Genomic DNA, 26287 nt, shown 5'->3' on the forward strand with positions numbered 1-26287 from the left:
ACGTCAATAAATGTTACTGTCTTACCTTGAACCCAATCTTGAGGTCTTCACAGAGTTGGGAACAGCCGCTCAGTTTGTTGTTCAGACATTCATTAATGAAGCAGTTCAGCTCATCAGAGCCGTCCCCGCAGTCATCTTTATGGTCACACAGCAACGTCTCATTGACACAGTTTCCATTATTGCAGGCGTAAGCAGTGTCATTGCATTTCTTCTCTGTTCCATAAAAAAATACAGACATATATACAGTATAATGGAACTTACATGATATTTTAGAGACTCAGTCAAAACAAATGGCATTACATCATTACATCATCTATAATTTGGTCAACCTATTTTCTTTAAAAGTACCTTATATCAGGGTTGGGGTCAATTATATTTTTCAGTTACAATTATCTCTGTTCAATTACAAATCATCTACGATTACAGCGACGATCTTTTTTCCAATTACAAATGAACTACAGGTTTTTATTTTCCTCAGAAAGTCAATTACAATTACGTTCTTAATTACTAAAGTTCAATAACAATTAATCACAATTGCTGAGCCTGAAATAAATAACCTAAAAAAAGTTCGTCTGGTGTTAACTTTCTGTTAACATCTCTTACATAAACCGGTCCAAAATCAGATTTAAAATACACAAAAAAAAAAAAAATCGATCTGTCTTTCCTGCCTATTGGTTAACTTATTAGACTTCCTAATCAATGAAAATATAGGTTTTATTATTTTGGGTGGGGTCGTCTGAGCCTTTTTTTGTGTCAGTATACCCCTAGATTCATTTATTTTTTAATTGTAAAATGTGGAAAAACTTGATATGAAACATATTTTAATAATTGTTAACTACATATGTGTAGAACTGTACGTAGAACTGTCACACAGTTCCCAGTTTTGCGCTAACTTATAATTGACATTTTTTATAGAATTTTCATGGCAATTATAATTACAAAGTCAATAATCTAAACTCAATTACAATTTAATTACGATTATGACTGCAACAGACCTTTAAAATAACAATTACAATTTTAATGATGACATAGTTGTAATTAATTATCAATTACGCAATTCCAATTATAATTGACCACAACCCTGCCTTATACGTTTGTGGATACAAAGTTACTGTACACTTACTGCAATAGCTTTAAGCAATAAGGTGATTGAATATGTTTTGTGCTTATAAAAAAACAAAAGAAGGATGTATTTGGAGTTTTGGAGACAAGTCATCTTAAAAAAAATTATCACCTGGGCCAAGGCAGCGTGGGTTTTTGGGGGCTTCGTCAGAGTGGTCATAGCAGTCAAAGTCTCCATCGCACTCCCATGTGCTTTGGATGAGACAGCGTCCATTGGCACAGCGGAACTCATTGGGTCCACATGTGGGATATTCTGCCATGTCAACAAGCTCAGAGTGTTAGCGAGAGGTAGAGGAGGATTCGAAATGTGCCACAAGGTCACGCTTCCACTTACCGCATTCCTGGGACTCATCGGAGCCGTCGCTGCAGTCGTTTGTCATGGTCACACACAAAGTGCTTAGGATGCACTGCCTGTTCTGGCACATGAACTCGTTGCTGCTGCACGTGTTGTTGAAACTGAGACGTCAAAAAATTTGCAGTGAGTGGAAGATACAAGTATTCTTATCTTTCAAGGCTTTTTCATTGAGGTGAACATGTGAGCGTACACGTGTAACAGTATGGGGCGCCGATTGGAATGTTTTGCATGCTAAAATAAACAGCAACTTTTCCCAACATTTAGCAACAAACCACGTTTAAGAAACATTTCTGAATTTTATAATGTTTCTTTTGACCAGATTTACATTATTATTTGTGAAATTTGTGATTTTTTATCAAATATAATGTCAACGTTAAATCTAAATGTTAAATGTTACATTTAAATCTAAATGTTAAATGTTACATTTAAATCTAAATGTTAAATGTTACATTTAAATCTTAAATGTTAAATGTTACATTTAAATCTAAATGTTAAATGTTACATTTAAATATAAATGTTAAATGTTACATTTAAATCTAAATGTTAAATGTTACTTTTAAATATAAATGTTAAATGTTACATTTAAATATAAATGTTAAATGTAAATGTTAATCTAAATGTCACGAGTTAAACTAAATATTTAGCTAATGTACCTGAAATTGTGATTTTATTATAAAAATATAATGTCAATGTTAAATCTAAATGTTAAGTTTAAATGTAAATGTTAAATCTAAATGTCACGGGTTAAGCTAAATATTTAGCTATTATGCAAATTCTCTTAAGCACCTGAAATTTGTGATTTTTATAAAATGTAATGTCAATGTTAATCTAAATGTTAAGTTTAAATCTAATGTCACGAGTGAAACTAAATATTAGCTAATATGTAAAATTTACCTGAAGTACCTGAAATTTGTGATTTTTTTTAATCAAATATAATGTCAACGTTAAATGTAAATGTTAAATCTAAATGTCACAGGTGAAACTAAACATCTAGCTAATATGCAAATTCACCTAAGTACCAAAAAAACCTAATTTCGATTTAACATCGAGCAATTAACATTAAGATTTAGATTTAACATTAAGATTTAGATTTAACATTAAGATTTAGATTTAACATTAAGATTTAGATTTAACATTCACATTATATGTTTACAAGAAAAGTAACTTTCACAAATATTGCTGTAAATCTGGTCTAAAGTAACAGAAAAAATTCACATGTTTTTCAAACATGGTTTGTTGCTAAATATTGCAAAACGTTGCTGTTTATTTTAGCATGGGCAACTTTACAATTGGCGCCCCATATAATAAAGCACATTATAATAGTCAGTGTAGGGCACAGAGCACCATGAGCTGACACACACTTTTACTGAGGTGGTTTACAAGTTTCACTGAAATGTTGTCATCAGGGCTATTTCAACATCTTAAAACAACTTTCTTCTACCGTACTTGCATCAGATTTTTTTTTTTTAATTTAATGCAAACCCCCCAATAATCCAACCAGTGGTGGCAAAGTTGGTAAAACTTGTTCTGCACATGTATTCAAACAAGTAAGACAACATTAAGAAATGCTCCAAATAGCTTTTCAACCTACAGGAAAAAAGTGTTGTTTTTTTAATTTTGTTTCTATTTTGAATGTTTCAAAGTCTTAGCTTGCACTCACAACAGCCAGCTTTCACGCTCTCATCTGCTCCATCGGGACAGTCTTTATCGCCGTCACACTTCCAACGCTCATGGATGCACATGTGTGATCCCGGGCACTGGAAAGTCTCAGGGCTGCAGGTTTTCGTCTCTGCACAGGAAAGAAGATGTAACAATTCATCATTTTATGAACCTATTTGAACATTCTGACGTGTTGTTCTCCCATCTGTGCGTCTTTTCTTGACTTTTATGTGCTGTTCTTGTTTTCCCCACAACATTGACTTTCTCGCAGACAGCCTCCCATAAGGTGTTTCTCTTGTTTAGATTCACATTTGTTTGCTGTGATTGAACAGTTTTTTTTTCGACTCTTCCACTAACACCTCAAACATTTCATATTTGCGACTTTGCAAACACAATAACCCTCATTTCTTTCAAAACACGTATATTATTTATTCACTACGTTTTTAAAACTGCCTCCTTACTTTTTTCAAAGGAAAAAAAAAAACAAGACTGTCAGAGAGAAAAGTAAAAAGGAACAAAAAAAAAATAGAATCGTTAACCATTGGAGAAGCTGCATTGCCAGGTTGTGTTTATTGTGTTCCAAATTGGCAGTTTTGACACCATTTTGGTGGATTTTTTTGGGTAATTACTAGCTGTATCTGGCAACGCAGAGCAGACAGTTTCTTTAAACACAGACACAGAAGTAAAATAGGTAGAAATCTATTTTAATAGCTTTTATATAAATATATATAATGATAAATATAGGTGTAAATTATTAGAAGACTATTTCTGAAAATGCGGTTACAGCACGTTATAATAAAGGGAAAAAAAATCTGAATGTTATATTTTAACAACCAACATTGCGGAGCGCTCTGTATTTGGGATCTTAGTAAAAAAAAAAAAAAAACATTCTCACAAAATATACGCACACCTTGATAATTCATCTTTTTCACCCCGACAAGCATTAGAGCCATTCATCCTCTGATTATTAATAATCGGTAGTGGCGAACACTTACTGCACTTGCTGTCTTCATCGCTGCTGTCGCCGCAGTCATCCGCTCCATCGCACACCCAGCGCTTGGGGATGCAGCGGTGGTTTCCACATTCAAACTGGGAGGCGGAGCAGAATTTGTCTGGACGACCCGAGAAAACACGTAAGCTTCCAATTCCAAAGTTTAAAGTCAAACAAACATGAAACATGCGTTGGCTTCAGGTTGGTGGGATTTACCGCAGTGAGCCTCGTCTGCACCGTCCTCACAGTCGTTCTCCTTATCACAAGTCCAACTCATGGGGATACAGCGACCACTGGGACACGCAAAAAATGGCGTTGGGCATTTGGTTTTTCCAGTTCCTGACCAAGGGAAAGAAACGAGGATCGAATGAAATTGTAAGTCAGTGTAAAAGAAAGACAATGAATTACCGTAACTGCACAACATCTGTCTTTAAGTGCCTTAGAAATCAGTATCTGTTTTTGGGGTGTTTGGTGATTTTCACTCATTACAGCAATGACACGGATAAATGTTGTCAGGAGAAAGAGAGAGAGAGAGAGAGAGAGTCCGCTGCAGCAGCAGCAACAGCATAGATGCAGTAAAAGTCAGCCAGTTTGTTATGGATGAACAGCATAAAGTTGTTAAAACAACATGTTAGGTTTGTTCAGGATTGATCGGTGCTCTGGACTCTGAGGCTGATGGAGTGGCTTCCGTAAACGAACAGACGGAGTGGAGATCAGCTGTTCTGATCTCCACTCCGTCTACAGTAACAGTCAGCCAGTTTGTAATAATAGCAGAACAGCATGAAGTTGCCAAATCACCACGTTGGATTTGTGCACAAGCGATCGCATCCGTATTCTGACTCAGAGTCCGACTCGCTGTGATCGCTCCGCGGTAGTTTACGGTAAGATGAGCGGACAAAGCGGTGCATCAGTCTGGTTCCAGTAAAAAGTCACCATAAAAAGCTGTAAATGGGACTGATATGTAGACGTGGGGCAGTGAGGAGGAGGACTTCATGTAGTAAAGGAAACGTATCAGTTGAAAAACGGACTCTTCCCTGCACTTCTGATTGGCCGAGTTGTCTGACAGGCACCCTCATCAGCCAATATAGTGCGGGCCTGTGTTAGGCTGCGGCATTTGTGTTGATTTTTCTTAAAAAATTGCTAACTTATTTGTAATGCGGCCAAGAAAAACAGTGCGCTTTATAGCCCGGAAATTACGGTAATCCAAAATGCAAATCTGTTCTCGTGTGCCTGTGTTAAGTGTTCAAGTACCTGGGCAGTTTCTTTCATCGGAGAAGTCCCCACAGTCATTAGCACCATCACAGTGCCATGACGGTGCATAGCAGAGCGTGGTGAAACTCACACGTTCTGAAACGTCACTCCTTTCACAACCCAGGTGGAAATAACTGGAGCAGTCTGTGGCGGCTTCACAAGGAAAGAAGGCTCACGTTAAAAAGTACGGAGCACAAACCAGTAATCTGACTGTTAATCCGAGGCAGTTTCCACTTACTGCAGTTCATCTCATCACTAGCATCCTCGCAGTCCACTTTCTGGTCACACTTGCTGGAGTTGGTGATGCAGCTGCCGTCCCTGCACTGAAACTGGTCAGCTGTGCACAGCGTGGCTGAAACACAAGCGGAGACACATCGATTAGTTTGTTTGTTGGTTTGCAGAACAACAAAACCTTTACGAGTATAAACCAATGTGACTCACTGTTACAGAAAAGTTCGTCTGAATTGTCGCCACAGTCGTCCTGGCCGTTGCACCAGGAGCCGTGCCCCACACAGCGTGCGTTCACACAGCGTCTGTAACCCCTCTTACACACACGGTTGGCTGGAAGCAAACACCAGATGGAATGGACTCGGATTAATGATTTGAAGAGGTAAGACAAACACCTGGAAGTATTGTCACTCACCACAGTAGGACTGTTTCTCATCCGACTTGTCCTTGCAGTGTGCCATGCCATCACAGGTCAGAGTGTAGTCAACACAGTCTCCATTTCCACATTCAAATTCATCAAGGTTGTTACAGGTGGTGTTGAGGGCTTAGAAAGAGAGAAAGCAGGAAAATAACTGTCTTTCAGCAGAAATACACCTTAGTTTTATCTATGTGTTCCTTTTTTGGTGCATATTCAGTCATGTCAGCTACAGGAAAGTGTATTTTATTATGTAGTATATAATGTGTAAAAACTGCTTGTGATAATGTTTAGATTTAGTGCAATCTTGACCAACAATACCAACATGCTCAAAAAGACACACTTGGCACCACAACTTAAAATATCAGTGTAAAATGTGCTTTTTTTTTTTAAGTTTTGAAAAACAACTTTAGATAATAAATGTCATTTAACATAACCACTTTGATACAGCAGTGATAGTCGTGAAAATATCACCAACATTATAATTTTTTGAAGCCTCCTCTGGATAGAGAATCTAATTGTAAATGTAAATGTTTGATGAATGACTCACACACACACTCACTCAAACTTGTATTTTGAAAATAAACACTTCTTGTATCTGCAGCCTATTATCCATTCCTACATTGGTCCTGGCCTTTGTTTTGGGGGCCAAACAAAATGAAATAGTGGCCCTCATGGCCGCCATGTATTTCTGTTTCAGGTATTACTGCCTGAATGCATTTTACTGGTAAAACTTGGGGACAATAACGCACTTGTTTCCTTAAGAAATGCCAGGGTTGTGATCTAACCAGGTCATATAAGCAGTCCCTGAACTCAAATAAATGATCATACTCAGTAGTTTCACATAAAGGGTGAAAATGTCAACCCACAAGAATAAAATACGGTACATGTTTAGTCAAATTCTATTTGAATTTATTACATTCATCAAATCAAACTCTCTTGACTGCAGCAGTGAGTGCTCTCGTCATTGCGAAAATGTCAAAATTGTTATTAATATTATTTCAAATTTTCCACATTCATTTCCACTGTGTTTTTTGCTGTATAATGAGTGGCTGAAGTGTAGCAAAAAATAGGCAAAAGACATAATCTTGTGTACTTTCGGCACACTTTTGCAGCATACAAATATGAAATAATAACAAAACGTTTGACTAAATTAAGTGAATGGAACCATGTCGAGCAGTATTTGGAAGTTTAACAGCCTGTAATGACTTCTCATTGGGAAACCCACTGAAACAGGGAAAACAGGGACATTTGGAAACAGAAAATTCATATTGAGCATTAATAGTAGATGAAACCCAGACCCCAGAGGCACCATCTGCACCACACATCCTATTATTTATTACATTTTTATTTAAAAGGCAACCAGGTAGTGCTTAAAGCATTTTGTCCAACGCTTCTCTTTATACTTTCAGTTCAAAAAGCGACATAAAAGGGTCCTCGTAATATTCTAGGTGTTTGTGTCACACTGTAAAAAACATGTAATAAGCCCTGCCTTCTGCTTTCAATAACCTGTTTGTTTACCAATGCAGGTGTTGTCCTCCAGGAGCTTCCTGTCCCACGGCAGCTACAGTTCACCCTCCCCTCAGACGTCAGCAGACACAGGTCCTGGCACCCCCCGTTGTTTGACGCGACACATCGAAAACTCACCTACCGCAGAAAAACACAATTAACACACACATAACGTCCCACTCACCCCCGTAAACACTCATCCCATGTGTGCGTCCACGTCAGAAGCTGGACCATGCCTGAGTAAACGGGGCAATGGTTGTAATGCATAATTGAATGCGAGTCGATCTAAAGACGGTTTGGCAGGCTCGTTTGGCTGCTGTGGGCGTTGGAGTGTGAGAGAAAAGGAATTGGAAAGGAATTTTCCAGCATTAGGATATACAGTACAGCATAGCACCAAAAAGTCTGTTATGCTTTTTAACAAGTCAGATATTTGATGCTCTTATTTTTTCATCTTGATAATATTTATAGTGCGTGTTCGACACGTTTTTTTTTTTTTTTTTTTTGAAAGAGCAGCATCTTATAAAACCATCTGTATATTATTATACCAACGATCAAATACAGGCATTGAAATGAAAGTTCATCCTTTTAATCAACTATGAGAGTTACTAGACAGGTGCTGTCATGACTCATGCATGTTTTATCTCTGATTAAATTTAATGTGTGAATATTCAACACCTCGTTGATTTCAGGCGTACGAAGTTTGTGAGTATTGGAAATAATAAATGAAAGCTCTATTTTAATAGCTTTCCTAGCACAAGCCTGTGGCTACATACGTGCGCTAATGCCAGTGACCCTCTATTGAAAATGAAGTAATTCATTAATACTGACATGAGGATTATCTGCCCTGAAAACATAAGGTTTCATTTTTAGAAAAATTATACTTGGGGATCAAATCATTTCAGTGAAGCAGACTTATATTATCACTTAAAATGTCTTACTTCAGATACTGACTGTAACTGAGCTGTGACATCCTGCACTAAAGGTGGAAAATATTTAAAGACTTTTGCGTGTGTTTTTTTTTTTTTTTTTTTAATACAAAATGATACATTTTATTACTTTTACTTTATTTGTGCCTGTTGGAAGCATGTATTCATGTGGGAGCTTAAGTAGAGTTTGTCATTATGGCCAAATGACTATGTGTTTGAAGGTTGAATGTACAAAAGAGGTGTACATACTGTGTACTCTGTAGTGTTATAAAGGGGTTTTATTTGTGGGTGCAAAGTAAAACAGCCTGTGCAATTTCCCTGGTTTAATTCTATGGGACATGTACATGATAAAATGTGTTTTTTGTTTTTGTTTTTTTTACTGTTTTTTGGGAGTCATTATTTATATTCTTGTATCTTTCTGTTGTGTTTTTGTGCATTTGTAGAATTATTGCTTTTTGTTGCTGCTGTTGTTGTTCTGGAGTCATTTGTGTATTTTTTGTATCTTTTGGTGTAGTTTTGTGCATTTCTGTTGTCATTTTGTGTATTTTTTGTATAAATATTTAGTTTTGTGTTTTTGAGTCATTTTCATATTGTTGTAATTGTTGTTTGGTGTCATTTGTGTGTTTATGGAGCCTTTTTGTGTATTACTGTGCATTTCTGTTGTTGTTTTTGTGTATTTTTGTGTATAAATATTGTTGTATTTTTTGTTTAATTGTACTCATTTAGTATATTTTTATTATAAATCCCTTATGTGTGGTGAGGGCGTGTTTTGAGATGTGTGTGTGTGTGTGTGTGTGTGTGAGAGAGTCGCTACATGTCGCTACCTCCATCTCCGCGCACAGTTCATGGAGACGGAAGAGGAAGTGGACTCCGTGACCCGCGATTTAAAGGAAGTTTGGGATCACGAGAATACTTTTAAATAACCATGAAATATTTACATAAATAACTTTTAGCAGTACAAAAACATTTTTAATATTGACCTTTTTTAAACCCAAACAAACTGCGACAGTAACGTCATGAAACCGGTTGATCTGGAACCGGAAGTAGTGCGCTCAATACCGAGGGGGAGCCGTAATCTTAAAATTAAAATGAACATTTTGCAACAACAAATTACTCCAAAATAACCGATGCACACACTTGTGGTATTTGGAAGCCGTTGACAAAGTTTCAGGTCGAGCAGACACACCGCTGCACAAATACACACACGCTCGCATACAGAACTTTCTTGCTTTTATAGGTAGATATACGGTATATGCACGTACTTTCAAGGTTAAGGTTATATTTAGTCAGAGGCACTAAGGCCTTGACTACACTGAGTGCAGAGGAAAGTTAAAAAATAGTTATTTGACACAACCTGAGTACACAAATCCTTAGTACTCATTCTAGAAAATACATATTCCTAGTAAATATTTTGGTAATACTTTACTTTTAAGTTTTATACAAATGGCTGAGATCACGCTGTCCATTATCTGTCAATAGCATGAATAAGGTTTCATGAAGCTGTCATTAAGTGTCCGTTCGCTAAATTATGACACTTTGGAGCTATGTGGGCATTTTTTGGGTTGAGTGGCAGGATCTAGTGGGGTTAGGTAGTGTTAGGGTAACAAAGACGCCCAATGACAGCCTTCATGAGACCTTATTAATGCTAATGACAGGTGTCATGTCATAATAATGACAGCATAATGTCAGCCTTATGGATAAAACTTCAGGTAAAGTGTGACCAGATATATCGAACACTTCAGTTCCTTTTTCTGTGTGAAATGTGTAAACTCACAGTTGTTGGTGTCGTTGGCCACTCCGACGATTCCCATTGGCTGCTGAGGGATGTCAGCGCGCAGCACCTTCATGTCTCCCCCTGTGTATTTGTCGGCCCGCAGCACCGCCCTCCTCACCCAGTCGGTCCAGAAGATGTATTCCCCATACACGGCCAGGCCGAAGGGATGCACGGGCTCATTTTTCAGCACCACCTGTGGGAGTTCATCATAAGGCCACGAACACACTCTGAGCTGTTCACACGTTCTTATTTGGGATGGATCTGGATAAGTAAAATGCTTTTTTTCCGTCGCCCTTTCCGGCATGCAAAAGGACAAAAAAAAAAAAAAAAAAAAAAAAAACAATGATGTGATTTTGCTCTGAATGTCTGAATAAATAAATAAAAAAATAAAAATTTCCACTCACGTATCGTCGACTGCCGTCATACTCGCAGCGTTCAATCTTGTCTAGCGTAGCGTCGGAGAAGTAAAGCTTTTCGGCCCGGTGGTCTATGGCCAGCCCGTTGGCGTGCGGATGTCCTTGCCGATGATCACAAGGACATTGGAGCCAGTCAGAGTGGCACGCATGATGCTGGGGAACTGCTCATTCCAGTTGGTCCAAAACATGAGGCTGAAGGTTCAAGGAAAGAGTGAAAAGAGCCATAAGTTAGTGTCATGCAGCAGCAGCAGTAGCAGTAGCATCCATCGTTTCTAATGATTTTATCAGTAACGCTCAACTGGTGTGGACTGGGGAGCTTTGACTTAAATCAACATCCCAGCGGGAAAGCGTCAGGTGGTAGAGGGGTCGTCTTCTGATCTAAAGGTTGGGGATTCAATCCCAGTTTATGCCTGTCTATGTGTCGAAGTGTCCTTGAGCAAGACACTGAACCCTAAGTTGTCCACAATGGTTGATTAGCACCTTGCATGGCAGCTGAGTCCCATTGCTGTGTGAATGGGTGAATGAGCTGATATTGTGAATCGCTTTGGGGCCAACTCGGGGGTTGGGCTTAATTATAATTGTAATCGCGTCATTGATAATTAATTACAATTATATGATTGTAATTTAAAAAAAAGTTGCTGTCATAATCGAAATTAAATTGTAATTGAGTTTGGATAATTGAATGTCATTGTAATTGCCATGAAAATTCTATAAAAATTGTCAATTATAACCATGTTACATTTCTATGTACAGTTGTACACATTTGTCGGTAATTATTCAAATATGTTTCATATCAAGCTTTCCCACATTTTTCCATTTAAAAAAAAAAATGAAGTTGAGGGGTATACTGACTGATAGATATTTGTTTTTAGTGTATTTTACAGCTGATTTAGGACCTGTTATCATTAGAGATGCTAACAGAAAGCTAACACAAGAGGAAGGTTAACTTTTATTAGGTTATTTATTTCAGGCTCAGTAATTGTGATTATTGTAATTGAACTTTAGTAATTGAGAACATAATCGCAATTGACTTTCTGAGGATAAAAAACAAGTGTAATTTAGTTGTAATTGGAAAAAATGTTGGACACTGTAATTGTAATTGGACATGGGTAATTGAAAACATAATTGTCACTGAAAATGTAATTGACCCCAACCCTGCAAAGCGCTATATAAATCAAGTCCATTTACCAACAGTTTAATGATAAAACCAGACTTCAGTTATTTTGTGTCCTGCTTATTCGTGGTTATGCACATGTGCAGATGCTGTGAAAGTGAAATGTAATGGTTTGAACCTCTGACACTCATCCAGGACAAAGGCTCTTGGGTGGTCATCGCCAGACATTGTAACCACGGTGTGGCGGTCCACAGCTCCCCAGCGGCTCTGATCCACGGTGTGGCGGCTGATGGTTGACGTCGTGTAGCTGGTCCAGTACAGCATGTCCCAGCCCCGGTGGTAGGCCAAACCCTCCACTGAGCCCACATCTGAAAAACAAGGACACGGTGGAAAGTTGTACAAAGGAGCTGAGAGAACAGAAAGGAGTGAACTGAGGTCCAGCGGCCATGAGTGAACCAATTAGGAGTAACTCAGTGTAGCCTGAGGAACAATGTCAAGGATATCAACAAAGATGCTAAAGTACTAAAGCTTCTCGCTGCCGTAGAGCTCGAGAAAAAGGTCACACGCGGTCACATTGACTTCTACTGTCTTTAAAATGAGAAATGGCTTCAAGGGTGCAGAAAGACAATTATCCGCCAAGGTTGTGATCACAGCAGCTGCTCTATATAAGGTTTAGGTGAGGAGCATGATTCTCCAACAGCAAACTAAGAAAAAGGAAACGAGTCGACCACTTGTTACTGTTTGGGGAGTGGATGTAATCACACTCCATCACAGCGCTGTAGCCAAAGGACAAGCAAATATCATCAGCCCAACAGCTCCAATGTGACACCGAACATGATGAATTAATCTGCAGTGAGAGGTAACAGTGGCACATCCCTCATCACTCACACTCATCTATGCACAATAACATGAAGTCTGTTTAAAAGCACCCTGAAGGACAGGATTTACAACTTTTATGTTCAGGTGGTTGACGTTGTGCTCATTTTATTGCAGTTATGTGTGAAACCCTGTTGAGTGCTCACTATCAGCGCTGCAGTCAATAATTACCCTGATTCAAAAACCAAACACTACTCCCTGTGGCTCTTTTTTCCCCTCTTAATGATCGGTTTCTGTGTGTGACTCTTTATGTGTACGTGTAGAGTGATGGAAAAAGGTAGATACTAAAGAGATACTTTTACAAAATTCAGAAAACACACATGAGAGCATGAAAGGAGGAGGGGGCTTGCGTGTTTGGCCCTCCCTCATCTCTGTCTGCTCTATCTCAATCAGTCCAGAGTTCACCCGTGTTGTATTTCTCCTCTACCACTGCTACTGTTAAAGCCTCCTGTCTATGCTAGCTCTGTCCTGAAGCTTTGACGACTCCATATAGCGGACCGATACACTCGCTGATGGGATAGTTTGGTGAGTGACCACCATCTGCTTTAAAGTGACGGGGAAACACGGACCGACTTTTACCATCCAGTGTTCATTTGTCCTCAGGAAAAGCCCACAGACTAAGAAGGAAACCACAAAGGAATCAGGAGTGTATTCACTTCAGAGAAAGAGTCTGATTACTCTACCTGAAAGGTCTTGGATCATATGGCTCCTAATTACAGCCAATGCCTCTTTAAGGACATTATTCAGGAAGTACAACGGCTCATGTTAAAAAGCCTGGAAGTGATGTAATTCCAAAAGGACAGCGATTGACTCTATGTATGTGCATGCATTCATTCCCACATACACTATCAGCAGTTTTATTACCAGCTTATGCATATTGACCCAACGAAAGGTAACTGGTTTTACAGCAGCCCACTGAGAGCAGGATGCTGCTGTTCAACTCTTCTGATTTGGAGGACATCGTCAGGAATGACAGCACTGAGCTGAAGAATGTAGAGCAGATCCTTGTACCAGTGTTGGACGCAATGTTTCTGCTGCTGGGAGCTACTGGGCACATGGTGGTGGTGGTGATCTTGTGTGGACGAAGGAGGAGAGGAGCAGGACATGTTGGACAGTCTCCTCAGAGCTCAGTGACAGGCACAGGGACGGATATCCTCCTGCTGGCTCTGAGCGCTGCAGATATGCTTCTACTCACCATTCTTCCTTTCCACACGGTCGCCATAGCGATGCAGCATTGGCCCTTTGGGGACGTTATGTGTCGCTTGGTGAGCTTTTTAGGCTCAGCTTGTTCTACAGCCAGTGTCTTCACTCTGGCCACGCTGGCCGTGTCTCGCTACCTGACGGTGGTGAAGCCGGCCAAGGCCTACAGCCTCCTGACCCGACGGCGAGTGTCGGCCGCCGCCGCTGGGATCTGGGTCCCAGCATGCTGCCTCGCCGCTCCTCAACTGTTTTTTCGCTCTGTGGGAATTCCTCGCCAAATTCCTGATGGCATCTCCTGCTTTGCCTTCCTGAGTCCCCGTGACCAGCTCATCTATGGGTTGTGTCACTTCCTCGTGGCGTTCTTACTGCCACTGGTGACAATCGCAGTAGCGTACAGCTGCATCTATATATTTATTTGGAGAGGTCAACATGTGGGGAGGGCCCCCCAGGTGGAGCGCTACCAGAGCAAAGTGACTCAGACGTCTGCCATGCTGGTGCTTGCTTTTACCGTGTGCTGGCTGCCGTCATACGGCCTGACGTTGGCCCTACTTGCAGACAAAAGGTCGGGGGCCACTGGCACGTCCCCCCGCTATGGTTGGTTCAGCGTGTTTGCACGCCTAATGGCCGTTTCCTCCACTGTGGTGAACCCCATCCTCTATGTACTGATGTCTGAAAAGTTCAGAGAAGATCTACTAAACCTGTTTAAGAAGAAAGGGAAAAACTCCATGAACAAAACTGAGCTGTAACCAGGGTTGGGGTCAATTACATTTTTCAGTTACAATTACGTTTTCAATTATCCAAATTCAATTACAATTTAATTACGAGAACAGTCATTTTTTCAATTTACAATTAAATTACACTGATTATTTTCCCCTTGAAAGTCAATTAAAATTATGCTCTCAATAACTAAAATTAGTAAAATTACAATTTTGCTAACTTTTGTATATATAGCGCTCAAAAACAGCCCATATGAGACCAAAATGCTTTACTAATGATCTCATCTACTATGTATTTTGGTGTGCTGTGTGTGCCCTCATCATTTATAGGCCTGGTGTGACGATTGTATGTGCTTTTGTGTTTGTATGTTATAGTTTTAGCACCTTTACATTCAAGTTTTAGTGCATTCGATTTGATTATAAAGTCTTTTATAAAAGCCCAAATAGGGAGAAGAGATGGATTACTTTAAATAAATTCTATTATATGCTAACTCTAACCCCTAACTCTGCTAACCCATACCACCTGTATGGGTGTGAAGATTCACTCACAGGTAGTAGGAAAACTTGATATGAAACATAATATAATATATATATATAATACAAAATTGAATAATAATTGTTAACTAGATGTGTGTAAGCCAAAAAAATTATAACATGGTTCCCCAGTTTTATGCCAATTACAAGTACAAAGTCAATTATCTGAACACATTTACAATTCAACGGTAAGATAATTTTCAATTATGATTACAATAATAATTACACCTTAATTGTGACTAATCAACAATTTCCCAATTACAATTATAATTATAATTGATCCCAACCCTGGCTGTACCCCAATGAGCATTCCCCCTGACAAATCCCCAATCACAACAACGACTATTAGATGGTGAAGAAGACAAGCGAGGATTAGTCGTACGTACGTGGGAGTTTCTGCTCTACAAACACAGCGAGACAGAACATCATGAATCATGCATTCCTTTGTAAAAACAGATTAAAGACAAATGAAGCTGGTCAAACATTAACGCAGTCATTCTGTTTCTTTGTGCATAGATAAGAGCCAGTGTGTCTGTAGTTTGGTCTAATGTCAGTCAATATCCCTGTTGTAGATTAAAAGGTTTCCCTTCTTTTTCTCTTTTAGCTACAACTTCAAAGCTGGCCTGCTTTTGTTAGGATGTGTGGGAGTAGTTAGACCCACGTCCACCACAGGAAGTCCAATAAATCACTGGGAAAGCAAGCTGTGAGGAGGTCATGTGACACATGTGGCAGAGAAACAAAACCAAGTGAATTAAATAAATAAAAGTCAGGGAAAGACTCACTCTCTACTACAGTCTTGCGGTCTGATCCGTCGTCGCTGATCTGCTGGATGTTACCATAGTGAATATCACTGAAGAAGATGCGGTTGGCTCCTTTCCCTCCTCCCCCTCTGTAATCAAAGGTGAGTGCGATGACATTCTTCATGTGTTCGGGGTCCTCGAACGGCTTGATCGGTGCGTTTAGGTTGTTTTCGTCGGACAGGTGGACGCTCTTCAGTATGGTTCGCTCTGAATAGAGGAGATAGCCATCGTAGTCCCGGCAGCTGCAGCCGTCCTCTGCCAGCATGCCATGGGCACAGGCGCACGTTCGCTGTCCGTTGCCACGGTAAAGACAAAGCTGCTGACAACCGCCATTGTTGTCTTTGCACACGTTTGTTCCTGTGGACAGTTGTGAATCATAAATATTGTTCTTTTCCTAACCTTTTACATTACATTACAGCAGTGGTTCCCAAACATTTTGTGCCCAAGGTACACCAAAGGACACGTAAAAATGTGAAGACACACTTATTGTGCAAAATAGCCTTTACAACACGTTATCACTCATATCATGTACAATATCACGAGCCACGGGCGACCGTAAAAGAAAGCGCTCCATCTACAGCCTTTGTCACAGTCTTATAATTTCCTGCCTGCGCAACCACGGTAACAGCAAAATCTTGCGTTTTATCTTTTTTTTTTTTAAGTTTTTTTTTTTTTAAAGAATTGTTTTTCAGGTATAAAGTTTGCCTTTTTATGATGAAATGAGCGCATACAAAGTAGTAAAGTAAAATTGAATTATTTTTGTGTAGTTGTATATTACAATAATAATGTATGTATCTTTATAACGTCATGGTTTCCCACACTTGAAAAAAGAAGGACTTGACCAGACTCAGGATTTCACTCGTCCTTACTTTTATTCTTTCCAGTAACAAGAAAGGTGAAAAACCTTTGAACACAAAACACAACGCAAATAAGTTCATAATTATTCATCAAACAAGGTAAGTACAAATAAACACAATTTCAGGTCAGAACATTTAATTTGGCAAAAGTTTATTTTAAACCTTTTTTTTTGTCATTAAATCAATGCAGGCAAGTAATCTGTAAAACTTTTATAACCTGAAACCTTTTTGCTTATGTTTATATCAATTATAATATTACAATTTCAATTTTATGTGAACAATTTCTCAACTGAAATACTTCTATATTATAGTATTTTCATAAATAAATTAAACATTTTCACCCTGAATTTTATTAAAGAGACTCTTGCAATATTTTAAATTCTAACTTATTTTAGCCCTTAAATACATAAACAAGGTTTTAAGCAAATTTTAAGCTATTTTCCTCTTCTCATATAAACAACTTAATTAACTCATCAAATGAATTATACAATGATGAGTTCACATTTAACAGTCCAGTCATTATGAGCTCACCAGTAGCCCTTTGGTTTCAGTCCTTTTTGCGTATTATGCAGTGCATGTTCCTAGTGTTCTCAGCTCTGTTGTGCACAGCCAAAGGCTGTTTAAAGGGTGACTTTCTCATCAGTGTGATTGCGCTCACCTGTTGAGGAGTCATGCGCACACACCGAGCAGCAAGAGCGCGCGCCGGCATGTGCTTGGAGCGGCACATGCACCCAGCATTACGCGCTCGGATCACTCAGGCAAATCGCCGCAACAGTATGGTTGTCACTAAATCCCACGGCACATCCGGGCTTGCCTCACTGTTTGGGAACCACTGCATTACAGTATCTGGCATGCAATGAATGACTAAGCTTTAACTTCTGTACGTCCATATTGAAGTGTATTGCTTACCTTGCTGCCGGGCCCTGTTGAAGACCTTGATGTCTTTGAGCTGCACACCTATACCAGTCCTCAGAGACAAAGAGTCTGTAGCGTTGTCTTTACTGCCTCTTTTAATGGAACCGTTGGCATGTGTCCTGAATGGCATCAAAAATTAAAATTCATTTTCTGCACAAATTAAATCTAAGACCAACTTCACAGTAAACACAATTGGGGGGGGGGGGGGTAGTTGGTCCCGCTGTCGTGATTGCGCAATGTTACGGTAAATTATACCTTACTATTTATTTTTAAATGTGAGACTAATTACAATCATAAAATCATACTTATGTGTGAAAATTTAAGACTTTTGAAACATTGTCATTTTAATGACAATTTAGGCCTTATTTTAAGATTCATAAATTGTATGCCTGGTAAACCCTGGTAAAAAGCTATGTATCAATGGTTAATATCTAATCAGTTACAATATATGCACCCAATCTTTTAAAGTTGATATTACGCAACATTTCTGGTTAAATTTGACTCAATGCACATTTTTTTCATGAGATAACAATACACGACCCTGGTGCTCATTGATCTTTATGAAAAAAAGCCAATAGGATGTAATTTCAAGTGTTACGTTTGTGCCTTTAGATGACAGATAAAATAGAGAGATAGCTGTAAGCTAAAAAGCTTTAACACAAAACCCCTTTTTATACTTATTATTTTGAGTTTGTGGACTAGCCCTTTGTGAACCAATATGAGACACAGGTAGGAGTTTAGCAGAGCCCACTCATACACAAATGAAACAGCATGTGGAGTTATGGAGGGGTACTTATGATACTTATGATATCACCTGATTTGAGAATGAAAGATTAACCACATTTTTTGTCATTTTACATGATATTTGAGTAAAAAGTAGTCATAGTAGATATTATTTGTTTATAATATGGACTACGAGCCTTGAATAAAGCCTGTCTGTCTCTCTATCTATTTATCATTACTACACAGTGTATGCAGATTACTACAACTGTTGGAATTTAACTCTAAAGCAATAACTCAGAGTAGAGCAGATGTCTGACCTGTCACTCCAGTAGATGTAGCCCTCAAACACAGACACAGAGAACATATCCATGTTGTTGCTAGCCAGGACAACTTCCCTGTTCTCTCCAGTCTCCAGGTTAATGCGCTCAATTTTGTCCGTCCTGGCGTCACACCAGTAAAGAAGTCCATCCTACAAACACGCAAAAACCGCTGTGAGGATACCGCTGTCGACTGCGCAGGTCGTTATTATGAGGTAAGCAATGGAATACCTCATAATCCACAGATATGCCATTGGGCCAGCTAATGCTGTTGTTGACCAAGACGGCCCTCTGTGTGCCATCCAGACGAGAGCGTTCGATTCGTGGATACTGGCCCCACTCAGTCCAGAACAGGTAGCTGCTCACACAGTCACAGGATATCAATGATAGTGATACAAGCTGAAACTTACGTTGCTTACCCTTTGACTGGATGGACAGTGATGGCACGAGGTTTGTCCAGCCCCTGGGAGATGACTACATAACGGAACGAGCCGTTCAGCCTGGCCACCTCAATCACATCAAAGCCTTGGTCGGTCCAGTAGATGTTCCCTGAGGACCACAAAGGGGTAGAATTATGCATCTTGAGCAATAGTGGGCTGTATTTCTATCTGTGTAATTCCAACAGTAAAAATATATGAAATAAAATCATTATACCAGCTATCCAGTCCACTGAGATGCCCTCCACCCTGCCAATACCATTGGTTATCACATCCTCTCTCCAGGTCTGATCTCTCTTCACCCTGTTAATGGTGCTCAGGCCCATGTCAACCCAGTAGATGGTGTCATTGTCTGTGAAAACAGAAAATATGAATAGGTTTAAGACCTACGGTAGTAGTTATTACTTTGGCCACAGAGTTATTATTTTCACAGGCGTTTATTTATCTGCTAGCAGGATTAAGTCAATACTACTACTACTATTTTGACAAAACGTTAACCAAAGCAACCTCACGCCATAGAAGATTCCATTACATTTTGGAGGGGATTCAGATCACTATACTGATTCTGAATCAGTTTGAAAAATCAAAAAAATCCCATTTGCTTTGTACAAACACAAAAAGGATTAATGTACATACATTTCACGTGTTTTCAAAGTATATGAATATAATAAAAGCAAACAACAGGAGAGATATGTTGTGAAGCAATAATACAGGTTATTAATAAAATGTCCAGTTGCAAGTAGGAATTCCAAGCTCATTGTATTAGTAAAGGCAGCACAGGGTTCCAATGTTTTGCAAATATTCCTTTTTGAATCCTCAAGGAATATGTTATTTGCTCCATTTGACAAATATCCCAAACCTTCTGAATCCAAACGTCGTACGAAGGTGGGTGTGGTTTGAATTGATTTGACTCAGTTATTTTGTGTTGGTTCCTAAATTACCCAACAGAGTTTCAACCAGATCGGGTCCGAATTGCACACTTTATTGTGAGTTTGCAAAAGAATAATGGTGCCCATAAAATTGGACTTACTGTATCGTTATTAATGGGGATGTACATTTTCTACAAATCGTTAAGTGTGAATGATTGTGCTACCATGATCAGGATCACTGATCCAGATAACTGCCAATATCTGGCAAAGACGATATTTGGTGCTAGATGATAGGTGCTTGAGATTTGTGCGCTCTGACTGCTCTGGTTTAGTTAATTAGTTTAACAATTTTATTTTTTCCTTTATTCATAGATTAATTTTCCTATTCATTATCTATAATTTACACATCTATTCATCCATTAAATCAATCTTTATATTACCAGGAGGGCCTTTGAGACCTGGAAAAGAGGCATACAATTGGGACATTATATTTATTATTATTATTATTATTATTATTATTATTATTATTATTATTATTTTAAATCAATTATATGAACAGCATTTGGATTCTTCTGTTATGATTTGTCAATATGGCTTTGAATTCAGCCAGAGAAACCAAATGCAAAAGCTACAGGGATCTTTAGACACTGATGACAAAACCACAAGGTAAAAAGACATCTAAAGGAGGTAGCTTGCCCATTATGGCCGGCACAAACCAGTATAAGCACGTGTGTTGATCTCTGTGTGCTGTGACAGGTGAAAACCATCCCACCAATTACCTTCCCCACACTATTGTTTTGCCTACTCATCCCTCATCTGCTCTTTGTCTCATTCTACCCATGGCCGACACTGAAATGCCAAACTTACCTGCATGAAAATCAATGCCAACAGCGAGGGAAGTACCCGACACAGGCACCAGAGCATCAGACTTGTCGGAGGGGTCCAACGGAATACCACGGATGCCCTCGTGAACAGAGTACAGCAGGAAAGAACCGACACCTAGAACATCAAACACGTCTCACTTCTAATCGACAGGGCCACATTTATTTAGAAAAATGTATTGCGATACATACAGTACATAAATATTATTTCTATTATGTAAGACAAGTGCCAACACTGTCATACCTTCACAGGACTGCTGGCCTCTGCGCAGGCTGTACCCTGCCGTGCACATGCAGGCTCTGCTGGTCGGGGAGGTGGGGAGACACAGCTGGGAACAGTCTCCGTTGTTATTACTACAAAGATTGGTGCCTGGAAACGGAGCAACATGGGAACAAATCCACAAAAATAAATGCTTCAGATACACAAAGATGTTGTTCCCTCAACGGATCAGTGGTAGACTGCACAACCATTTATAATATTTTTTCATTAATTCACCTATTTGCCAAAAACATACTGTAAACAACAGAAGCACGGACGTGTACCTTTCTGTACGGTTTCATTGTATATTTTCATGTGCATCAAAGGGGACGTGCTGTTCCTCATTACTTTCCAGTTTCCACCATCAGCCTTGTCACAAATCCCTATTTGGTCAGTTCCTTGGTCAGCCCACCACAACTTGTTTCCTAAATTAAACAACATGGTTAGAATTTAAACCCCATCTCAGTGGAGCCTTTATCTGCAGACTTACCCATGATGGCGAGGGCTGTAGCCTTGGACAGCTTGCCCTTAGCCCCCTCAAGCACCTCCAGTCCAGAGCCATCCAGCTTACATCGATTGATAGTGCTGTTTCCAGAGCTGATCCAGTAAAGCTGCTCAGTATCAAAGTCAATGGACAGCCCTGAAAAACAGAGCTGATGTGTAATTACCCACCCAACCACAAGGGCGTGCTGTCTGTTATGTATTCAACCAGTCACTCTTAAGTAAAATAAACAAGAAGACAGTCATCAACATCCCCCACCAGATTGGTTGCCATTATAACTCACAACCTTTTCCTAAATGTCCCAAATCTAAGAACTTAGATGTATACTTAAGAAAATATTATCACATTAGAATATAAAATGACTAACTATCTTAGCTGTTTCAAAGAAAAACTGTCCCCTTTGAAGATACCTCGAACAGAGTAAAAAAAAAAAACGGTACAAGGGCAATAACTCCAAAAAAAATATTTGCGCACTTCTCACTTTGGAACTCCAACAAGGCATTGATACCATGAAGCCACACAGCAAATTTGGTTATCATATCGTAAACGGTTTCAGAGAAAAGTTGTCCCCTTTGAAGATGCCTTGAACAGAGTCCAAAAAACAGAACAAGGGCAATAACACGGGAAAAAATAATAATGCGCTTCTCATTTTCGAACTCCATCAAGGTATTGATACCCTGAAGCCACACACCAAATTTGGTTATCCTATCTTAAACAGTTTCTGAGAAAAGCTGTCCCCTTTAACTAGGACGGTCGGATGGACGGAGCTCAAACATATATCCCACTTCCACACTTTGCGGCGGGGGATAATAAACCAAATGAAACAATCCTCCTCACCAACTGGGCCTTTCTGGTTTGTGAACAGGACACTGCGGTTACTGCCGTCGGTGTTGGCGATACTGATGTTATCCCCATCCGTCCAATACAGCTTCCTGTTGGAAGAGTCGCTGGTTAGCATAGGAGTGCACATACAGGGCTTCACACAAACACTTACTTACTGCAATCTAATTACTACAACTAGGGACTTATTGTAGGTAAACACCGGCAATAAAGGCTCACAGTTATCTCATATCTTCATTCACATTAGGTGTAACTAAGAATATTGATGGATGGATATCATTTAACCAGTGTTTCTCAAATGGGTAGTATGCGATGACACCACAGGGGGTACTTGAGAGAGAGAGTGGCAAATTAACAAATAAATTATCAGTCTTGGGGAGTGGTTTTAATTCATTGTTTAGCAAATCATTGTCTGAGTGAGATAGTTGTAAAGTTGAAACTAGACTTTTCTAGAGATAAGAGATCATGTAAGACCATAAGTAGCTGTTAGTAAAGAAGGAGCATGGGTGTGCAGCATAGCAACAAATTAACAGCCTTAGAAATGCACAGGAGAATAGATTTGACCCTCGTTACCATCTTACTGCAGACTAACAATGATAGAGCTACATGTATAGCTTTTGTACGTGTAAATAACCAGCTTAATATTTGAGCTTGATTTTTATATGGATGGTAGTTTAGTTTTTTATAACGCCAACGGAGGTGATAGACTGCAGAACTTCATCCTCATGCTTCCTTTCAGTGATCAAAGGTGCACAAATATGGTGCTAGGGGGCCTCTGTCCTGCATGTTTTGCCCCCCAATTTCCACTCGATGCGGCTCCGCTTTGTTACGTCTCCGCCGCGTCACCAGAGCTGATAGGTTTCCACTTTAGTCTATGTGTTAATTTCCACCGGGTCTGCTGCGCTGTGTGTCTGCTCCTTCCCAGCTCCGACAGTCCGGTGCCCTCCTCCAGATATACGCAGGGCTTCTATTTCTGGCCGGAGCACGACTCATCAATCAGCACAGAGCAAATGATGCTGAACAGGAAATTAAGCACGTATTCCGCAATAAAGTATCCGGTTACTTTTCAAGATAAAACACTTCAGATTATATTTCAAGTAACTACATCACCAAAACCTCATAATGTGTAAAAACAAAATCACATTCACGATATTGTTTCCTCTCACACTGTAACTACACTGTAAACTGCAGCAACTTTGATTTAGTTCATGTTTTAACGGTCCAGTTTTATCTCTTCTCTGTTGGCTGTTGATAAAAACTGTGGCTTTGACAAATCCAGAGCGTCCAACCTTCTTGTACTCGAGTATATAAATATCTTGAGAACTCCTCTGTCTCGTTCCGTCACAGACATCCAAGTGCACTCAAAACGCAACCGGTGGGGATTACCAGACGGCGGACAGCTGGGCAAAACCAGATCAGTGCCGTAGCACAGCAGAGACGTAACCAGTGGAAACCCCCAGTTAGACGCTCCCCTGGTCCAGCACAGCTGGTTGTAAAGGTTATCTTGTTATCAGGCTTTCTACATGATGACACCATCATTACTAGATTAGATAAAACATGCAGAACAGGAGCTCTCCAGGACCACACTTGAACACCTCTGCTGAAGAGATTCCACACAGTTTAGAGTAAACACAGTCGATGTTTCATTTTCCACTTCCTGTTTGAATCAAACCTCCACCACGCCCCTCGCTGGTTGACTCAGAGGCATTTAAACTCCCACATTGTCCTTTTAATGCACTAAACATTAGCACAGGGTGTCCCTCAGAGTGTTTATGTGTCAGAAACAAGAGACAGCCCCAAAGTATGGATCGCGCATCTGCTTCTCATTTTCCCTCCTGCCAACAAAGCTCCAATCAAAAACATTCCTTGGCTTAAGTAAAATAAGGAGTACACAAAAACAGCACAAAGCACAGAGACATTTCTCAAGAAATAACTCTTCTTTTATCCATCACAAAAGGCCACAACGGACACACATACAACACAGACACACTGCAGCAGAACAAACTGAGTGTATATTAAGTTAAATTACTGTTTCTAGGTGACGGAGGCTAGCTTTGGCTTGGCGCATACTGTAGGAAGACATCTTAGTGGGAAAGACAGAAAAAGACCATTTGCAAAAAAGTACAGCAAAGTACAAGATAAACAATGAGTGAGAAGCGATGTGAGACAGAAATAGTGACAGACAGAAGCAGACATTGTCTGTAAATAAGTAATAAATACGCGGAACGTGCTCAGAAAAAAAAAGTCGGAGGAGGAGAAAGAACTCGAGGGAAGAAAAGGGACAAAAAACTCACGTGTGGTTTGGTGCTTGCATGTGTGTCTGTGTCTTTACCCCAAAATTGGATGCAGCACGAGACAGTGTGGTTTGTCCAAGCCCTGGATGACAGCGTTTTTGAAGGAGCCGTCCAGTCGGGCCACATTTATCTGCCTCTTATTTGCATCGTAGCTGGTCCAGAAAAGGTTCCTGGACACCCAGTCCACTGCCAGCCCATGAGTGTTAGGGAGGTCTGAGCAGAGACAAAAAAAACAGAAGGTAAAGTACGCATTGGGCATAAAATGGTGTTTACGTACAGTATGTGCAGTGCAAGCCATGGTGGGGGTCAATTCCATTTTTTAGTTACAATTACAATTTCAATTATCCATGTTCAATTACAACTCAATTATGATTTGAGTGACCAGCATTTTTTCCGATTACAATTATTATTTTCCCCCTGAAAGTCAATTACAATTACGTTCTCAATTACTAAAGTTCAATTACAGTTAATCACAATTACTGTGCCTTCAATAAATATGCCCATAAAACATAATATTCCTCGTACGTTAGCTTTCTGTTAGCATATCTTATGACAAACAGGTCGGTTTTGACCAGGATTGAGATCAATTACATTTTTTAGTTACAATTACATTTTCAATTACCCATGTTAAATTACAATTCAATTATGATTACAGTGACCAGCACTTTTTTCAATTACAATTAAAATAAAATTGTTTTTTATCCTCAAAAAGTCAATTACAATTACACTCTTAATTACTAAAAAATAACCTAATAAAAGTTAAGCATAATTACAATTACAAAGTCAATTACCTAAACTCAATTACAATTTAATTACAATTACGACAGCGACAGCAACACATTTTTAAAACTACAATTACAATTATAATTATGCCATAATTTTAATTAATTATTAATTATGCAATTACAATCATAATTGACCCCAAACCTGGTTTTGACCGGTGTCTTAAATCAGCTGTAAAATACACTAAAAATATTATGAATTATCCAATTTTTCTCATGGTTATCTTGTTAGGCTCCCTTATCCATGAAAATATTTTTAGAAATGATGTTAATATTATTAGAAATGGTAAAATCATCATGTGGGAAAAGTTTTTTTAAACATATTTTAATAATTGTTAATTACATATAGCCATAGAACTGTAACACGGTTCCACAGATTTCTGTTTAATTAAATTGTAATTGACAGCTTTCATAGAATTTCAATGCCAATTACAATTATTAAATACATTTTCTGAACTCAATTATAATTCACTCATGGTTACAACAGCAACAGATTTTTAACAATACAATTATCTTCTAATTGTAATTAATTATCAATTACGCAATACTTGACCCCGACCCTGGTGCAAGCATCCCGCCACAATAAATGGGGACATTGATTACGCTACTAAAATGAATGCAAAAACCAACACATTGATTTAAGTGTGAGAAACACATAAAACATGCAGGACTGCAGCCCTCCAGGAAAGACATTGAAGCCACCTGGTCTACAGTGCGACCTCGTC

The 26287-nt window shown here is 39.2% G+C and overlaps 2 protein-coding genes across 2 annotated transcripts in view; one reads left to right on the forward strand and one right to left on the reverse strand.

The window, feature by feature from the left end:
• The window catches only part of LOC114463209 (low-density lipoprotein receptor-related protein 1-like), a 153196-nt gene that overhangs the window by 25328 nt on the left and 101581 nt on the right, over nt 1-26287 (reverse strand). The window contains 31 exon segments of the mRNA XM_028446583.1: nt 26-213; nt 1235-1375; nt 1457-1493; nt 1495-1526; nt 1529-1578; nt 3134-3266; nt 4132-4248; nt 4344-4466; nt 5379-5531; nt 5617-5730; nt 5820-5939; nt 6022-6150; nt 7543-7575; nt 7578-7644; nt 7646-7668; nt 10231-10423; nt 10635-10732; nt 10735-10838; nt 11939-12128; nt 15869-16243; nt 17653-17777; nt 18699-18850; nt 18930-19056; nt 19118-19247; nt 19353-19487; nt 20872-21003; nt 21130-21255; nt 21429-21569; nt 21635-21784; nt 22484-22578; nt 24819-24993. Of these exon segments, the coding sequence (XP_028302384.1) occupies nt 26-213; nt 1235-1375; nt 1457-1493; nt 1495-1526; nt 1529-1578; nt 3134-3266; nt 4132-4248; nt 4344-4466; nt 5379-5531; nt 5617-5730; nt 5820-5939; nt 6022-6150; nt 7543-7575; nt 7578-7644; nt 7646-7668; nt 10231-10423; nt 10635-10732; nt 10735-10838; nt 11939-12128; nt 15869-16243; nt 17653-17777; nt 18699-18850; nt 18930-19056; nt 19118-19247; nt 19353-19487; nt 20872-21003; nt 21130-21255; nt 21429-21569; nt 21635-21784; nt 22484-22578; nt 24819-24993 (3908 nt within the window).
• On the forward strand, nt 12914-14988 carry LOC114463199 (delta-type opioid receptor-like). The gene is made up of 2 exons (XM_028446566.1): nt 12914-13161; nt 13240-14988. The coding sequence occupies exon 2, from the start codon at nt 13563-13565 to the stop codon at nt 14580-14582; it is 1020 nt and encodes a 339-aa protein (XP_028302367.1). The 5' UTR covers nt 12914-13161; nt 13240-13562; the 3' UTR covers nt 14583-14988.

The sequence above is a fragment of the Gouania willdenowi genome, chromosome 5, assembly GCF_900634775.1.
Source record: "Gouania willdenowi chromosome 5, fGouWil2.1, whole genome shotgun sequence".
NCBI classification, from domain to species: Eukaryota; Metazoa; Chordata; class Actinopteri; order Blenniiformes; family Gobiesocidae; genus Gouania; species Gouania willdenowi.